The following is a 14,697-nucleotide window of genomic DNA, read 5'->3' on the forward strand; positions in this document are numbered from 1 at the left end:
GCTGGTCAGAGACAGTGTAGAACTAGTATGAGCTTAGTAGAGTATGAATTATGATTGAGTTCTGATAGTTGAATAGACTGGTGATATAAGAGCGAGGACATACTATATACATAAATATACATAAATTCCTAATCATACCGCAATCAAGTGCCAATTCACGATCAATTTCGCAGTCATGAATACCATTCCTGACGGTGACATACTTAAACCGGGTCTCATACTTGACTCGCGTAGGGTCACGTGCTTTGAGACGCGGACGCGCCGCAAGGTATACAGAGTGACAGCTTGTAAGAGAAAACCAACGTCTAATTCGCGCTAGATCACGATTTTACCTCTTGACTGACATATTCATATTTTTACAATTTTTCAATACTTAGAAGTGAAAATTAGTTGCAAAAGTGGCGTGGACGTGGAGTGTGGTTGGCGTCTACAAAACGCGTCTCGGTCTGTAAGCGTGCATTTCCGCGCAGGGACGAGACGCTCCGCCCAGGGCATTCCACTACCACACAGCTTTCCTTTTTCTTCAATGCTCCTCCTCCTTCCTTCTTGACCAATTTCCTTCCTCCCACCACATCCTTTTCTCTAGGGGAGGCCTTGACGTCTTCCTCTCCTTCAAACTTCCCTCCTTCTCCAAGTTTGTATAACACGCGGAAACGCGGGTACCTCGACCTCGACTCAGGTTTTCTGCTTCGTGAGTAGGAGTGTTCCGTTCCACCATATCCCACCTTTACCTTTTCACTATGGAGTCCTCTCCGTTGAAGAGCCAAGTCGGCTCAATCTTGGGCATGAAGCGTCCTGCAGCATTGCTGCCTGCCTTCGAGCCTAGCTCGTCGCCCTCCCTTCCTCGGCCTCAAAAGCGTGTAGCACGCGAACCAGATGTCTCGACATATCCCACCCCGGTCCCGACCTCGTCGACTCATATTATGTCGTCCTCTCCTCCCCCTCCCGGCGTCGCTGCCGCCCGACCCTCCCTGCCACGATCCTTCTCCGCCGCCCTCGAACGCGCTCCCTTGTCGACCGTGCCTGCTATAATGTTGCCGGAGAGTGGAGAGTCCATCCTGATGGGTAGATCCAGTGTCTCGTGTCATCACCAGCTCGCTGCCAGTCGTATGATATCTCGTGTTCATGTGAAGGCTACATATAAGCCCGCGCCCAATCCCTTCGATCGGGATAGGGTGGAGATTGTGTGTATGGGATGGAATGGGATCAAGATACACTGCCAAGGGAGGAAATATGACTTGGCCAAAGGCAAAACCTTTACCTCGGACATCAAGGATGCGGATATCATGATTGATGTTCATGAGGCTCGCGTTCTTGTTCAATGGCCTCGCAGCGAACAAAGGGACTGCCCTTCGACCGACTCGGAACAGACCAGTGACGAAGCAACACCAACCCAACGGCGTCATTCTCGACGAGAGCTGCAGGAAAGTCCGCTTTTGGATCGCCAGCGCCTGGCATCGCCTGTCTCGCCCTCGCCTGCTGTGCAGCATACCATCCCCCCTCCTCACCCATCTTCACACCTTCTCGTTCTCGTGCCGCAGTAGTGGTCTTCGAAGATGAGCCTTCTCCCTTGAAGCGCCACAACACTGTCACAGGAGTCATGTCCCAAAGTGCCCGTCGTGCAACTGCTATCCTTCACACCTCCCGCGAGGAGTCGAGTGACTTGGGTAGGTCTGAAGAGTTCTCTGACAATGACGAAGAGAACGACCCTATTATCCACTCCTTCGGACCATTCGGTGAGAACCTCCTCCCCCGTATGGCATCTTTCCATGCGGGTGATTCGCCTATTCGGACAGCTCGTTCCCCTCGCGGCCTGCTGCCCGCCCAGCCCCTCCAACCCACGCAGTCTCCTAGACAGCCCGCCACAGTTCACGAAGACAAGGAGGAGACTACCGAGGCTAAGCCCCAGTATACGGATGAACAGTCCGAGAGAGTCCGCAACCATGCTGCTAACCAACTCGCTTTCTCTCGACTGTCGTCAACGCCCTTCTCTACCATCCTGAACAACCTCCCCCGGCGTTCTGGAAGTCCGGCCATGAGAACCCCACCGGTCTCTCCAAGTACGATATCCGCAATATTCTCGAATCGACCAAGTTCATTGGCCGAGTGGCCCGTGAAGGCAAGGATGCCGCTGGCAAGCCACTTGAAAGTGAATACTATTATATTCCCGACGAGGATGACGATGTGATGCGACGGTCAGCTGTAGTGAATGATCTTCGGAAGCCTGGTCTGCGCAACTGTCGCAAACAACACAAGGTTCGTACTTTTTTGCCAATGTATTGAGAACACCAACTAACTTGTTTTGCAGCAATACTTCTGGCGCAAGCCCAAATGAATCGATCGCAAAAGTTCCTATGTCTTTCCTTCATTGGATGGACTTTCTTAGTAAATATTTGCAGTGATTCTTGGTCTCCCTAGCTCCTAGGGAGGCCTGCATAGCGTGGCGTGAGGCATACCCTGATTTTAATCCATTCACCTCGAATTTCTTGTTTTTCTGTTGGTTTGTGCTTGTGTTCCTGCTTTCTGGCTATCTTCCTCGTTACAGCATCGAAGTGCACGACTCTTTGGTACCCGGAAGCACTTGTACATGGCTCTGGTGCACCTTGAACATCTTGAAGTTGGTTGCAATGCTTGGTATTTGTTTCTCTTGGTCGTGTTATTTGATTAAAGTCAGTCGATTGACTCTCACCGGCTCTCATGCCTTGCAGGTGTCTCTATGGAGATACCCTGCCAGCCTGACTCGGTGTCTCCAGACATCAAGTCAAGCGCTCTTCATGGACTCAATGTACTGCTTTTTGCCTCGTTGGTTTTGCTATTTTGTCAGTCTGCTTTCCAATGGTTGAACGCACTCACGACTTGTACGTTAGCTAGTCAATTTCAAGAGTTAGAACGAATTGTCCTATCGTAATGATTGCATGATGTTTCCAGCTACTAGGCAATCAAGTAATCGCATACATGAGTTGTGTCCAAAGGTGTTTGATTCACCTGAAGTCATACAGCTCAGGGTTGTGCCATTTCATGTTTAACAGTTTAGATGTAAGACAATTTTCTATGTATCTCATGTCGGATGGAATCAGAAAGTCGTTTACTGTACTGTGTATGGGTGCGGGAAGCTCCAAGGGCCAAGGCACAGATACACAGTAGTTCGTCACCCTGCTGATTCGCCACCCTCACGTCATAGCTTCACCTCACCGCGATTGCTGATCAACTGAACTTCCTACTCCTTCATATATTTGACCCATTATACACAGTACACTGAGTACAGAGTACAATTGTCACTACCTTTGAATTCCATCTGGTCTGATTTCCGCCACATTGCATCTAGACTTCCAGTACCCCGCACCGAAGAGGTATAAAGCCCCGAGTAAGTGGTGAACTGAGCACCAGTTACTTCCAAGATTCTCTTCTCTAATCCATCTCAAAGCCAGCTCCAATTCCAATAGCTAGCATACATCTCGCACCGACTTGTCCTCATTTCACCTACCTATAAATCATCCAGAATGGCACCGAACAACGATGATGACCACGGCCAATTCTCGGATCGGAAAGAACACACAGTGACCCTTCCCTCTGGCCAAAGCTTCACTGCAACTGGTGCCACCGAATCATCGGGCTCTGATCGACAGGTAACATCGGGGAAGTCATGGAAGCCGACACTCGGTCGTCAACCGAGCTGGAGTCACCAAGATCGCAAACACCAGCTACAAGAACGATTGCTCGCGTCGGAACAGGGGAAGGAGTCAGGGTTCTCTGAGGCGCATTAGGTAGTGGGGATTAAACAGTTCGCAATAGCATTATTGAATTGATCGCCCTTTGATGCAGGGTTGTAACGTGGGACTTTGGGAAGTGGGGAAGTTGATAACGGAGGGCAACAATGAATCATTTGAAATACGCAGTATTATACCGAGATGCTTAAAAAAACCTGTAATTTAACATAGGAATATGTACGCAGTAATAGGATGATAATTGAGGAAGTATTGAAGAGATGAAGAGTGTAAGAGTCGACTTATTCGCACAAGTCACATGTGGATAAGTTGATAAGCAAATAAAAGTCCGCCATCACCTCCGCTCCGCCCTGGACCTTTGGAGACCTTACCTGGACTTCACCTTCTCTTCCTCTCCCCTCTCTCTGACTACAACTCAACCTTGGACTTCGTCTTTTCAGATACCCAATGTGGCGTACAAGTCACCTATGCGCTTTCCTCCACATTCAGACAGGACCCCATTGAGCTTCGGTCCTTGACAATCATGGATCGCCAACGAAAAAGTACGGTGTATGAGATCAACCTGGGAGATTTTGACTGACATTTGGCCTTTTACTCGTACAGGAGAGCTTCGCGACCTCAACGAGCGTGCCTGGGCTGGTGAATCTGGTAAATATCTACACTCCCTCTATGACGAAATGCCGTGATAGCCCTCCGACGTGATACTAATGACTTGATACCAGATGTATTCACGACTAGCAAATCGCTTGATTCAGCCCTCAAGAAGAACACCGCATTCATCAAACGTCTACGCACCGGCATCAGTGCCTCCGCCCTTTCGACTTTCCTCGCCGATATCCGCACCCTTTCCCTCCACAAGTACCTTTCCGAGATCATCTCCGCCTGCTACGAAGGCCTCTGCAAGCTAAAATCCCCCGGCGAAATTGCAGCCGGAGTAGAAATTGTCAGCGCGCTGCACCAACGTTTTGGTCCATGGGAGTTTACACGACAAATCGGCTGGCTGCTCGGCCGCGGATTGAGCACACCGGATAAAGCGCAGCTGAAAGCTCTGACTCAGGAGATTCGCGAACGCGAAGAGAAGGACCGACTGTCTCGGCACCGCGTTCTTCTCCGCGTCGTCACCGAGCTTTGGCTGGTCAATGTTCTGAAGACCCTCGATGACGTCGAGCGGCCCGAGGATCTTGGTGCGAAGGGCAAAGAGGGTGCAGTTGGCATTGGAGGCAAAACAATCGATACACCGCTGAAAGCAAAGACGCCCTCTGCGGCCGCGAAAGATCAAGACAAGCAGGCTGAACCGTTCCCGTTGGAGGTTCTGAAGGAATTGCTCGGCCATGACCGTGATCATACGAACCTGCCCCTTGCAGTCTTGTTTGTGAAGAGCTTCAGCTGGGATATTGTTGGCTCGAAGCTTGCTGAAGAAGGCAGGAAGACTGTGGAGGCTGACGGCGCTACTACGACTGCTGGCGCGGAGACGCAGACAACAGAGACCAATGGACACAACGCTGATTCTGACCTGCCCTTGACTCCAGAGAAGACTCAGCAGCGATTCAGGAACATCTTGACCCGATACCTCGAGGATGTCAAAGCGCATGTGATTCGAGACCAGAGAGCACTAGCACAGCAGAATCGCCGCAACGCCGAAGCGTACGTGAAGAGTGGTGAGATCTTCGAGGACCGCCAGGCGAATTTCGAGAAGCAGTCCAAGGTGTTGGAAAAGCTCATTGCCAATACCCAGGTGCTGTGCGAGGCTCTAGGAGCTGAGATGCCTAGCTTGGCTGAAAAGGAGCCTAGCGATGCTTCTGCCAGTGGTGGCATTGGGCTTGTTAAGACCACTGACTACCTCCGAGGCCAAGGCGAAGGCGCTGGGATCTGGGAGGATGAAGAAGAGAGACGATTTTACGAGAATCTCGTCGATCTGAAGGGCAAGGTGCCTGCTGTTTTGCTCGAGGATGGAAAAAGAAAAAGGGCGAAGCCGAGGAGTCGGCCAAAAAGAAGCCCGATGGCGAAACCAGCGAGGCTGCCGAGCCTTCAGATGAGAAGGCTGCTGCCGAGGCAGATGATCAGTCAACTGCAATTGCCAGCAAGACGGTGGGTGCGCAGGTGGACGCTCTCCTCTCCAAGCTTCCCGAACTGCAGACCAAAGACCAGGTTGATCAGTTCGCCCTGGACTTCTGCTGGGTTAACTCCAAAGCCTCGCGAAACAGGCTGGTCAAAGCTGTCTCGGACATCCCCAAGGGTCGCTCTGATCTCTTGCCTCTTTATTCCCGCTTGGTGGCAACGCTTGGCCAGTACCTGCCAGACATCCCTCAAGGACTGACGACCTACCTCGACGAGGAGTTCCGAAGCCTGCAGCGACGCAAGTCCAAAGAGTTCTTGGGTCAAGTACGCATGGCCAATGTGCGATACCTGGCTGAATTGACCAAGTTTGGAGTGGTTCCGGAGCACATCATCTTCCACTGTTTCAAGGTCTCACTCGACGAATTTTCGCGCATGAACATTGAAATCATTGGCAATTTGCTGGAGAATTGCGGCCGTTACCTGCTGCGCAATCCTGAAACATCGCCCCGGATGGCGTCTTTCCTCGAGACTTTGAGCCGCAAGAAGACCGTCCAACATCTAGCTCAGCAGGAACGCATGGTCATTGAAAATGCCATTTACTATGTCGACCCGCCACCACGCCCCGCGATCCAGCAAAAGGAACGTACGCCCATGGAGCAGTATATCCGCCGATTGATCTATTTGGATATGAACAAGCGGAACTACACAAAGATCTTGAAGTCCATTCGCAAACTTCACTGGGAGGAGCCTGAGGTCGTCGAGATTCTGGAAAGCGTGTTCAGCAAACCGGTCAAGGTGAAATATGGCAGCATTCACCTTTTGGCAATCCTTGTCAGTGCTTTGTACCGGTACCATCAGGATTTTGTGATCGGCATTGTGGACAATATTCTGGAGCAGGTTACTCTTGGCCTTGAGCAGAACGACTTCAAGTTTAACCAGAAGCGCATTGCAGAGATCAAGTACTTGGGTGAGCTTTACAACTACAAGATGGTTGATTCCCCGGTCATCTTCGACACGCTGTACCGCATTATCACCTTCGGCCATGAAGGTGGCACCCCTGCCCCTGGTAAGATTAACATGCTGGACTTACCGGATGACTACTTCCGCGTGCGTTTGGCGTGCACCCTTCTTGATACGTGTGGCCACTGCTTTGACCGTGGCTCGGCTAAGAAAAAGCTGGATTTCTTCCTTGCTTTCTTCCAGTACTACTTATTTACCAAGGACCCGTTACCCATGGATATCGACTTCCTCGTGCAGGACACTTACCATTCCATTCGGCCGCAGTGGATAATCGCTACCCAGGCTGAAGAAGCGACCCGCATCTTCAGTGAAGCTGTGGCCCAGAACTACAACCAGCCGGAGTCGGAGCGGCCCATTGAGGCCGAGGCTGACGAAGAGGAGGTGGAAAGCAGTTCGTCTGACGAGGACATGGAGGAGGACGCGATTCCCGAAATCGAGGACGACCAGGAATCCAGCGACGAGGCCGATGTAGGTCCCCCATCTCGTCTGCAATCAGTACGGCACATTAACGCATTCCCGTCGAAGGCATCTGGACCCAATCCCGAGGGCAATGACGAAAGCGAGAGCGAGTCCGAAAATGAACAGATCGTTGTCACCCGACAAGAAGAGGAGCGAGACCCAGTGACCGAGGCTGAGTTTGATCGAGAATTCGAGAAAATGATGGCCGAGAGCATGGACTCGCGACGGTTCGAACGCAAGACCGTCTTCGACATTCCTCTGCCGATGAAGCGCCCTCGCGAGAATATGGCCGCTGATTCTAGCCCTGAGCCAGCCCCCGCTCAGCCAGTTGCGCCCAGCACAATGGCCTTCTCCCTGATGACAAAGAAGGGCAACAAGCAACAGGTAGAGAACCAGTATCCACATCCCCAACATGGCTTGCATATCCCTAACCACTTCTAGACGCGCACGATCGACCTCCCGTCGGACTCGACCTTTGCCATTGCCATGCGCAGCCAGCAACAAGCCGACCGCGAAGAGCAACAACGCATCAAGAACCTAGTCCTGAACTACGAGGCATCGACTGAACCCGAGCCCACTGAGAGTGAGCAATACCCCCTGATGAACCGAAGGATCTTCGAACTGAGACAATCCCGTCAAGGCCCCCAGGAGAAACGCGCGCCGACAAGCCAACGCATGGACAAAGCCGGTGCCAACCGGTCTGCCTTCCGTTCCCGCAAGCTCCAGCTCAGCGACGTCAATTGGTAATGAACTGCTGCATTGTCTGGACTGAGGTCCACGTCTTCACTTAACACAGTCAACGCCTCTTCCTTACTGCCATGCCACAGGGATAGATCAATCTATCGTAAACTGGCCCCCATATGAAGCCTTTGGCTCAACCCAATGAGCTTATCCTGGCATACATCGCGTCTAACACGAGTATGCAAATGGCCGGATGTGTATGAGCAGGACTTTCGCCATGGAATTCTGCGACTTTGCCTTGTCGCGATTGCCATTGGAATCGATACCCTCTTGCTGCCCGGGATCTTTCTTACCACTTACCCGCACCTCTCTTGGCAAGTTCCTGAGCCGGCCGATGCTCGATACGCCTTACACCTTACACCTCTCGCCCTCGCATACAGAATCCTGCCTATCATGGCACCGAGGCAGCTCGACATTGCTTCCCTCGTGGACGGAGATCGTGGTTTGGTGGTTTTGGGGGCGAAGAAGCAAAATCGCGCGGTGGAAAGGGGCTTTTTACAGAAACATAGCATACTTATCTCTATCGTCTAGCGGCAGGGGGGTAATTGAATGTAACTGAATTCCCTTGGACTCGAAAATGGCGTATCTCTCGACAAGAATCTCTAGCAGTGTTCACGATGGTAGCAAGACCCATAAGTGTGCGCACACATAATCCAACTAACCCACGGAAGAAAACGTGACGCAGGAACAGCTGGAGAGATTCCTCACTTGATTTAAGAGCCTCCTGGGGTCGCTTTGGGACTCAACGGGATATTTGCAGTGCATATATGTACTGTTCACGAATCCGGTGACACCCTCGTCTCAGATGTGACAAGCCCGAATGGCGAATACTTCTTCAGTCTTAGAACTTTTTACCAAATATGGTAATCTGAATGATGTTTGTATTTAATTTTAGTCTCTAAGTGGACATTCCCGTTGACGAGATTGATTTGTTCTGTAAGTAGGACCGCAACCCCCAGCACGCACACCAACCCCAAGCTACTTTCCTTCAGGGGAATTATCTATCGGCACTGCGGTTCAGCAACTTCTTAAGTTCTACCACCCCTTACATCTGGCACGGATTGCAATTTGAAAAAACAGCTGATCATCCGTGGACGAGACTTCCAGATGATAGCTCATCTAAGAAGGGAGTCGCCTCTGGAAGACCCGTCCATGGATGATGAGCAGCAAGTGGGGTCCATGCCGGATTTGAGGGTGGTAGTCTGGTAGAATTGTTCAACCTCGGTGCTGATGATAGTTCTCCTGGAAAGTAGCTTGGGAGTTAAGTGCGATGGGGGTTGCGGTTCGACCTGCTGCTTGAGTTGAGGAAGATTACAAAACTGCTATCGATATTATACCACACTCACATGCTCGACCCGCTATATTGTACGTGGAAGATGGATTGGGACTGATCTGAGATTATAAAGGTTGGTCCTAGTATCTACGAGCGATATTGCCATCGGTAAGTAAGCTAGCAAATACTCGGCAGATAATACTCGAAAATCAAAGGGACTGACTGTATTCGACATATCGAAACCTGCATACTACCAATCCATGGGCTGTATACGGCGTGAAAGCTTGGAATGAAGTTCATCATCGCCATACAAAAGACCAGTATCCGCACCTTCGTAGAGCACCTCAAGTTCATCTTTTAACTTCTGTGCAGTTTCAGTTGAGAGCCACATGTATCTCTCCACTCTTCCCGGATTTGCTAGCCCCCCTCCATATGTACCTAGAGTATCTTCGTGTTCATTTCCACAGGGATATTGGCCATACCCGATCTCCATGTCATGGTAGCTGACAGTGGGAGAGGCGAGATCATCTCTAGGCTCCAGATCAGTCTGTAAGCCTGGTGCAGTGTAATCAAAGTCCTTGAAGTCGCGAAAGTCCGGGGGAGTTATGTCGCGCTCCTTCATGATTTCCTCGAGGTATTGAAGGTAGAATGGATTTTCGCTTCGCCTGGCAGCCACATACAAGGATCTGGTGTAGGGGGGCTTCAAACTTCGGAATATCCTATCGTAATCACACATTATACTTGTGATCGCAACTTGATGTCCCATGGACGGACACTTTCGAACCAGATCCATTAGAGTGTTCTCACTGGGCTTCAAGGGCCACCATATGACCCAAGGGAGGCAGTCCGAGTCATCCTCGATACCAGAGATCTCATTGTTCATTATCATGCGGGCATTGATCGCAGTGCGAATCTCTCTGCACTCCCGTTCATTGCCTTCGCTGAGCAATTTACCTGGGAGGATGGCCCGTCCAGGGTTTGTTTCCAGCTGATAGGCCCACCATCTGGCGAAGGTTGTACTGTGATAAATGCCACGAAGAACACAATTGTATTCAAGTTCGGTTCTCAGCCTGCGTGGGTGCATGAGTCGACTGTATCGATCCACATTGCCCTCCCACGCGGCCATCTGTGTCTGAAGGAGCTTTTCAAGATTTGGGAGATCAGGCGGAAGAGGCATCCACAGTTGATCGGACTGGCCTGGGCCCAGTTCAGCGTAGTCCTCCATTCCGCTGATATCCTTCAAGCTGACATCTTGAAAGCCGATAAATCCATCTTCCTCGATGTCAATATCATCAGCAGTCGTCTCTGGTAAATTTTTACCAGGGAGAACTCGCTGTCCCAAAGCCCATCGGGGCTTCATATCGCCAGTCAGAAACGCAGGCGTTCGTGGGGTTTCAAGATGAACGGATCGAGAGAAATCTTCCATGACAGCATATCGTTGGGGGGCGGACATGAACATCTTGTAGATTTCGGCGTCTTTGTCAACTTCGCGGGATTCTTCCGCAATAGAAACGTCAGGCAAAAGGTCCAATTCTTTGTAGAGATCTGTATAGCATGCTGCAGCACACGCTCGGCCCACTTGATACCGCATAGACGGATACCGACGGGCGACTTCGCGATATGTTTCTTCTGATGCAAGGTCAGGATACCAGATACAGTACGGCTGAGTGGCAGGATTTTGCATATCGGGGATTACATCACTCATTATCAGGCGAGCATTGCGGGCGCGGGAAAATTGATGGGCCTGACCATCGTCGCCAGAGCATAGCTCAAGAATTGCCGGGCTTGTTGCAAATTGAAGTGAATCACGAATCCCACGGATGACTGCTCTCTGATGCCAAAACGAGCTTAGATCGACGGGGAGATCCTCGCCCTTAATTGCCGCGGCACATTGATAAGGTTCGCATGCAGGTATAGGTTTGCCGGAAGAGTCATACTCCAGGGGCCTTTTCGGTAGAACGATATTGTACTGGCTCATAAGGCTAATACCAGGGGTAGCCGCCATTAGGAAACAGTACGGGCAGTGGTGGCAGTGGCGCTGGTGCTGCCTGCAGGGGGAAAATGAAGTTCAATGTTGAGGAAAAGGAAGGGGGGTTTCGCACAGACCCATTCCATTTCCCTTTATTCCATGTCGGCACATCTTTACTACCGGCTTGTCGTCGATGAAGGGCAGGTTATTGCTGTTAAGATCTACAATCTAAACGAGATCATGAAGGAGTTGTACAAATTGTAGATTATACTGAGCTATGAGAGCTGTAGAAGGAAGAAAGTGCGGAGCTATGATGTGGTGGGAAAAAGGGTAAGGGGCGATCACCTGAGCTCTGTTTATGTCATGTGACTATCCCGGGCAAGGATCCATGGATACAGTCTACAGATATATTAATTCCTTCCTTCAACAACAACCTCCATTCAACATGATCGCTTGAGTCCTCTCACAACAAATAACCCTTGATTTTCTTACGACATATTAAGATGGACGACAGAGTGGCTGAGTTGGAGCGTCAACTTGCGAGCAAACTCGTCGCGCTGATAAAGCCAAAAAGCGACTTGAGAAAACCGACCTTCCTACATTCTTAGATGCTCTGCACACAAAGATTTTCCTTGGCCTCCAAGTTCAGACGGACAAAACACAAACAACCCGCGGTGATCCTGTTAACGCCACCAACAAACTCCGCCCAAGAAAAATCAAGATCTGGCAGTCTTTTGCGGCGGAACAACTGAAAGTATGGCAGCAGCTGATGAAATCTTCACTTGCCGAAGAGAAGCTCTTCACCCCGCTTCTTAGCTTAGAGTCTGAGAAGACGAAATTTCGCCACTTTCGAGTTGGCTCGGAGAGTGATTTGGATTTTTTCATTCGGAACGCGGTCGAATTCAATGTCTCAAACATTGTCGAGGAGTTGTATAAGGACCCAACTCTCCGCGAAGCATTCGAGCTGAAAGGGTCCATACAGTTCGAGAATCATGCCAATAGGCTCAGTCCAGAACAGGAAATTGAGGATGGAGTGCGCGACCTGGAAATTAGCCCACGACCAACAGCCCAGCGATGCTCCCGGCGTCTAGCCGGTAGGGCACAAAGTGAACCGGGCGTCACGGCACCCCCGCCACCCAGCACTCCAGCCCCGGCCACTGTCATCCGGCCCCGTGCTGATCACTTCTGCGTTTACAACGTCTCTGGTGAACGATCAGAAACAAGTCGGCGGGTTGCAGCCTATATCAAAGAGTTCAGGTGTCCCCATAAAGTTACACTGGGCCACATCTATGGGGGGTTGGAGGATATGGACGTTGACCAAGTACTCAAAGGGAAAGAGAAGGAGACCAGCGAAGATCGTCTCCGTCGAGTGATGGCTGGGCTTCTTACACAGCCTTTTGACTATATGATTCGTGCGGGTACCAAACGTGCCGTGTTTAGCACTGGCGAAGCAGATATTTATCTGCGGATCGATGAGGATCCTTCGACACTGTTCTATCACTTGTCTGTCCCCAAGGGAGACGTTGGAGACACAACAGGCTGGGATCCCTCCTCTGACAGTCCGAATCGCCTACATCTGACTGCTGTCGGGCAAGCTCTTGCTTTTACAGTCCAAGCACTTAAGTTGCACACTGAACCCCAGTCATGGATTGAGAGAGCAGCTAATTCATTGCCAAAGTGGAAAGTCGTGGTGGAAGATATTTTGAAAACTATCTCAAAGGAAGATACGCCGTCGTCGGAGTATCGCCCTGCACGGCTCAATTTTACCCCGATGTCTCCGATCCGTCTCCGCCCGAGACCACCCCCCAAAGCCATCAGTTCCTGCCAATCATCGCAGACGATCGCCAGCTCTGACGAAGACGACTCTGACTCTCCCGATGCGCCCAGCCGAACCTCACAAGCTTCTGGGAATCACCAGCGAAATCGCGGGTCTAGAACCACCCAGACAACATCTACATCCGGCGGTGCGGCCGGAACGAGCTCCTCTTCTCAGCAGACGGGGAATCGCCGCCGTTACTGCACGGTGGCATGTCTTCGTGGCTTAATCAGCCGAGGCGAGTTGGACAAGACATGCCCAAATGCTGCAGAACATGGAACAACGCATCACCGCATCAACTCTGTCGAATTTCTCGATCTCCTTCGACGGCAATTGGATGAAACTGTGAATGCCGACTGCGAAAGCTTAGGAATTCATGGCGCTCGTGGTGCTCTTCTCAAAGTATCACTGTCGTCCCACGGCTACACGGTCCCTGCGAAATGCACAACCGCGGAGTTCACCAAGTACTTGAAACATGAAGCACTTGTTTACAAGAAGCTTCGTCCACTCCAAGGCATCAACGTTCCACTTTATCTCGGAAGCATTGACCTCACACATCCATATAGCTACGAGGGAATTTGTTACCTCGTACATATGATGCTACTTGGACCTGGTGGCTTTCCCCTTCGTGCGGTTCTCACTCCTGAAAATGAGGCATCTATGTCAGCCAAGACGAAGGAATCGCTTTCGGCTGTGCATCGTTTGGGAGTCCTGCATCGGGATGCAGAACTCCGCAACTTCTTGTACAACTCAGAAACTGACAATGTCATCATATTGGACTTTGAGAGGGCTGAGATCCTCAAGCAACGTCCTGCACTTGGGTTAATATCGCCCAATCGGAAACGCAAACATGCCTCCAATTTGCGAAAGAGCAAGGAAGTATTAGAAACTGCCTTCATTCAGGAAATGAACTCGGCGTTATGGGGCGTACGGTGTCCGAATTCCCGATTCAGGGTTTTGACTGAAACCTGCAACTAATGATTTTCCTATCTATTTTAGCCATGTTGAGATACCCAATGTCTGTTCTCGCGCTGCGCCTGTTCGTAGCTGAAGAGAGGCCTAGCTCAAATCAGTAATACAAATTGTCATTTCCTTTCCTTTCTCTTCCCTTAGTTCTCTAGAAACTCCTAGCCATAAACACCTAGATGCAGTGGCGTCTACTCCTATGAACACTGTTGGGGCACACATCTGTTGCAATCTGATGCACTATACCCACACTCACCAAGGCAACATATCTTTCTTCCTGGGCGGAAAGTCATGACCCTTTCGGTTTAGCCGCTGGGCTGTGTGTACTGCCATGTTGGTGTATGACTTTCTGTTCAAGTCTAGTTAAATATGGACCAGGAGAACGGCGATGGGGTTCGGTCCGAGGTAGTTCGCCTAATGCAATGAAAATCAGGTCGTAGGTTAATCAAGTAGTTCATGTATTCTATGGAGAACTAGCACCAATGGCTTCTATTTGTTTCCCAGCTAGGCATACAATCAGGTTTCTGACTCTCTATCTGCAGTAACGATGCAAGTCTATTCGATCTCCCCTCCTTCTTTATTGTCAAGGACACGAGCGTGAATATCAGTACACTAAGTTACACATTGACGAAGTATCCGGGAGAATCGAGAGCGCACGGGGGGAATGGAT

The 14,697-nt window shown here is 50.6% G+C and overlaps 4 protein-coding genes across 4 annotated transcripts; 3 read left to right on the forward strand and 1 right to left on the reverse strand.

Moving 5' to 3' along the window:
* Positions 1-740: 740 nt before the first annotated feature.
* Positions 741-2,335, forward strand: fhdA (putative transcription factor Tos4; the record flags this gene model as incomplete). The annotated part of the gene is made up of 4 exons (XM_056661004.1): positions 741-1,401; positions 1,449-2,060; positions 2,108-2,256; positions 2,309-2,335. 4 exons carry the CDS (start codon positions 741-743, stop codon positions 2,333-2,335), a joined length of 1,449 nt encoding a protein of 482 aa, XP_056526170.1.
* A 1,165-nt stretch (positions 2,336-3,500) lies between these two features.
* Positions 3,501-8,009, forward strand: N7515_000261 (regulator of nonsense transcripts 2; the record flags this gene model as incomplete). The annotated part of the gene is made up of 6 exons (XM_056661005.1): positions 3,501-3,745; positions 4,053-4,267; positions 4,329-4,373; positions 4,448-5,652; positions 5,691-7,646; positions 7,704-8,009. 6 exons carry the CDS (start codon positions 3,501-3,503, stop codon positions 8,007-8,009), a joined length of 3,972 nt encoding a protein of 1,323 aa, XP_056526171.1.
* Positions 8,010-9,526: 1,517 nt separating this feature from the next.
* N7515_000262 (uncharacterized protein) lies at positions 9,527-11,281 on the reverse strand (the record flags this gene model as incomplete). The annotated part of the gene is made up of 1 exon (XM_056661006.1): positions 9,527-11,281. One exon carries the CDS (start codon positions 11,279-11,281, stop codon positions 9,527-9,529), a length of 1,755 nt encoding a protein of 584 aa, XP_056526172.1.
* A 733-nt stretch (positions 11,282-12,014) lies between these two features.
* N7515_000263 (uncharacterized protein) lies at positions 12,015-14,039 on the forward strand (the record flags this gene model as incomplete). Its single annotated transcript, XM_056661007.1, has 1 exon — positions 12,015-14,039. One exon carries the CDS (start codon positions 12,015-12,017, stop codon positions 14,037-14,039), a length of 2,025 nt encoding a protein of 674 aa, XP_056526173.1.
* Positions 14,040-14,697: the final 658 nt, after the last annotated feature.

The sequence above is a fragment of the Penicillium bovifimosum genome (genome assembly GCF_028826915.1).
Source record: "Penicillium bovifimosum strain IBT 22155 chromosome Unknown utg000001l_segment0_segment0, whole genome shotgun sequence".
Lineage (NCBI taxonomy): Eukaryota > Fungi > Ascomycota > Eurotiomycetes > Eurotiales > Aspergillaceae > Penicillium > Penicillium bovifimosum.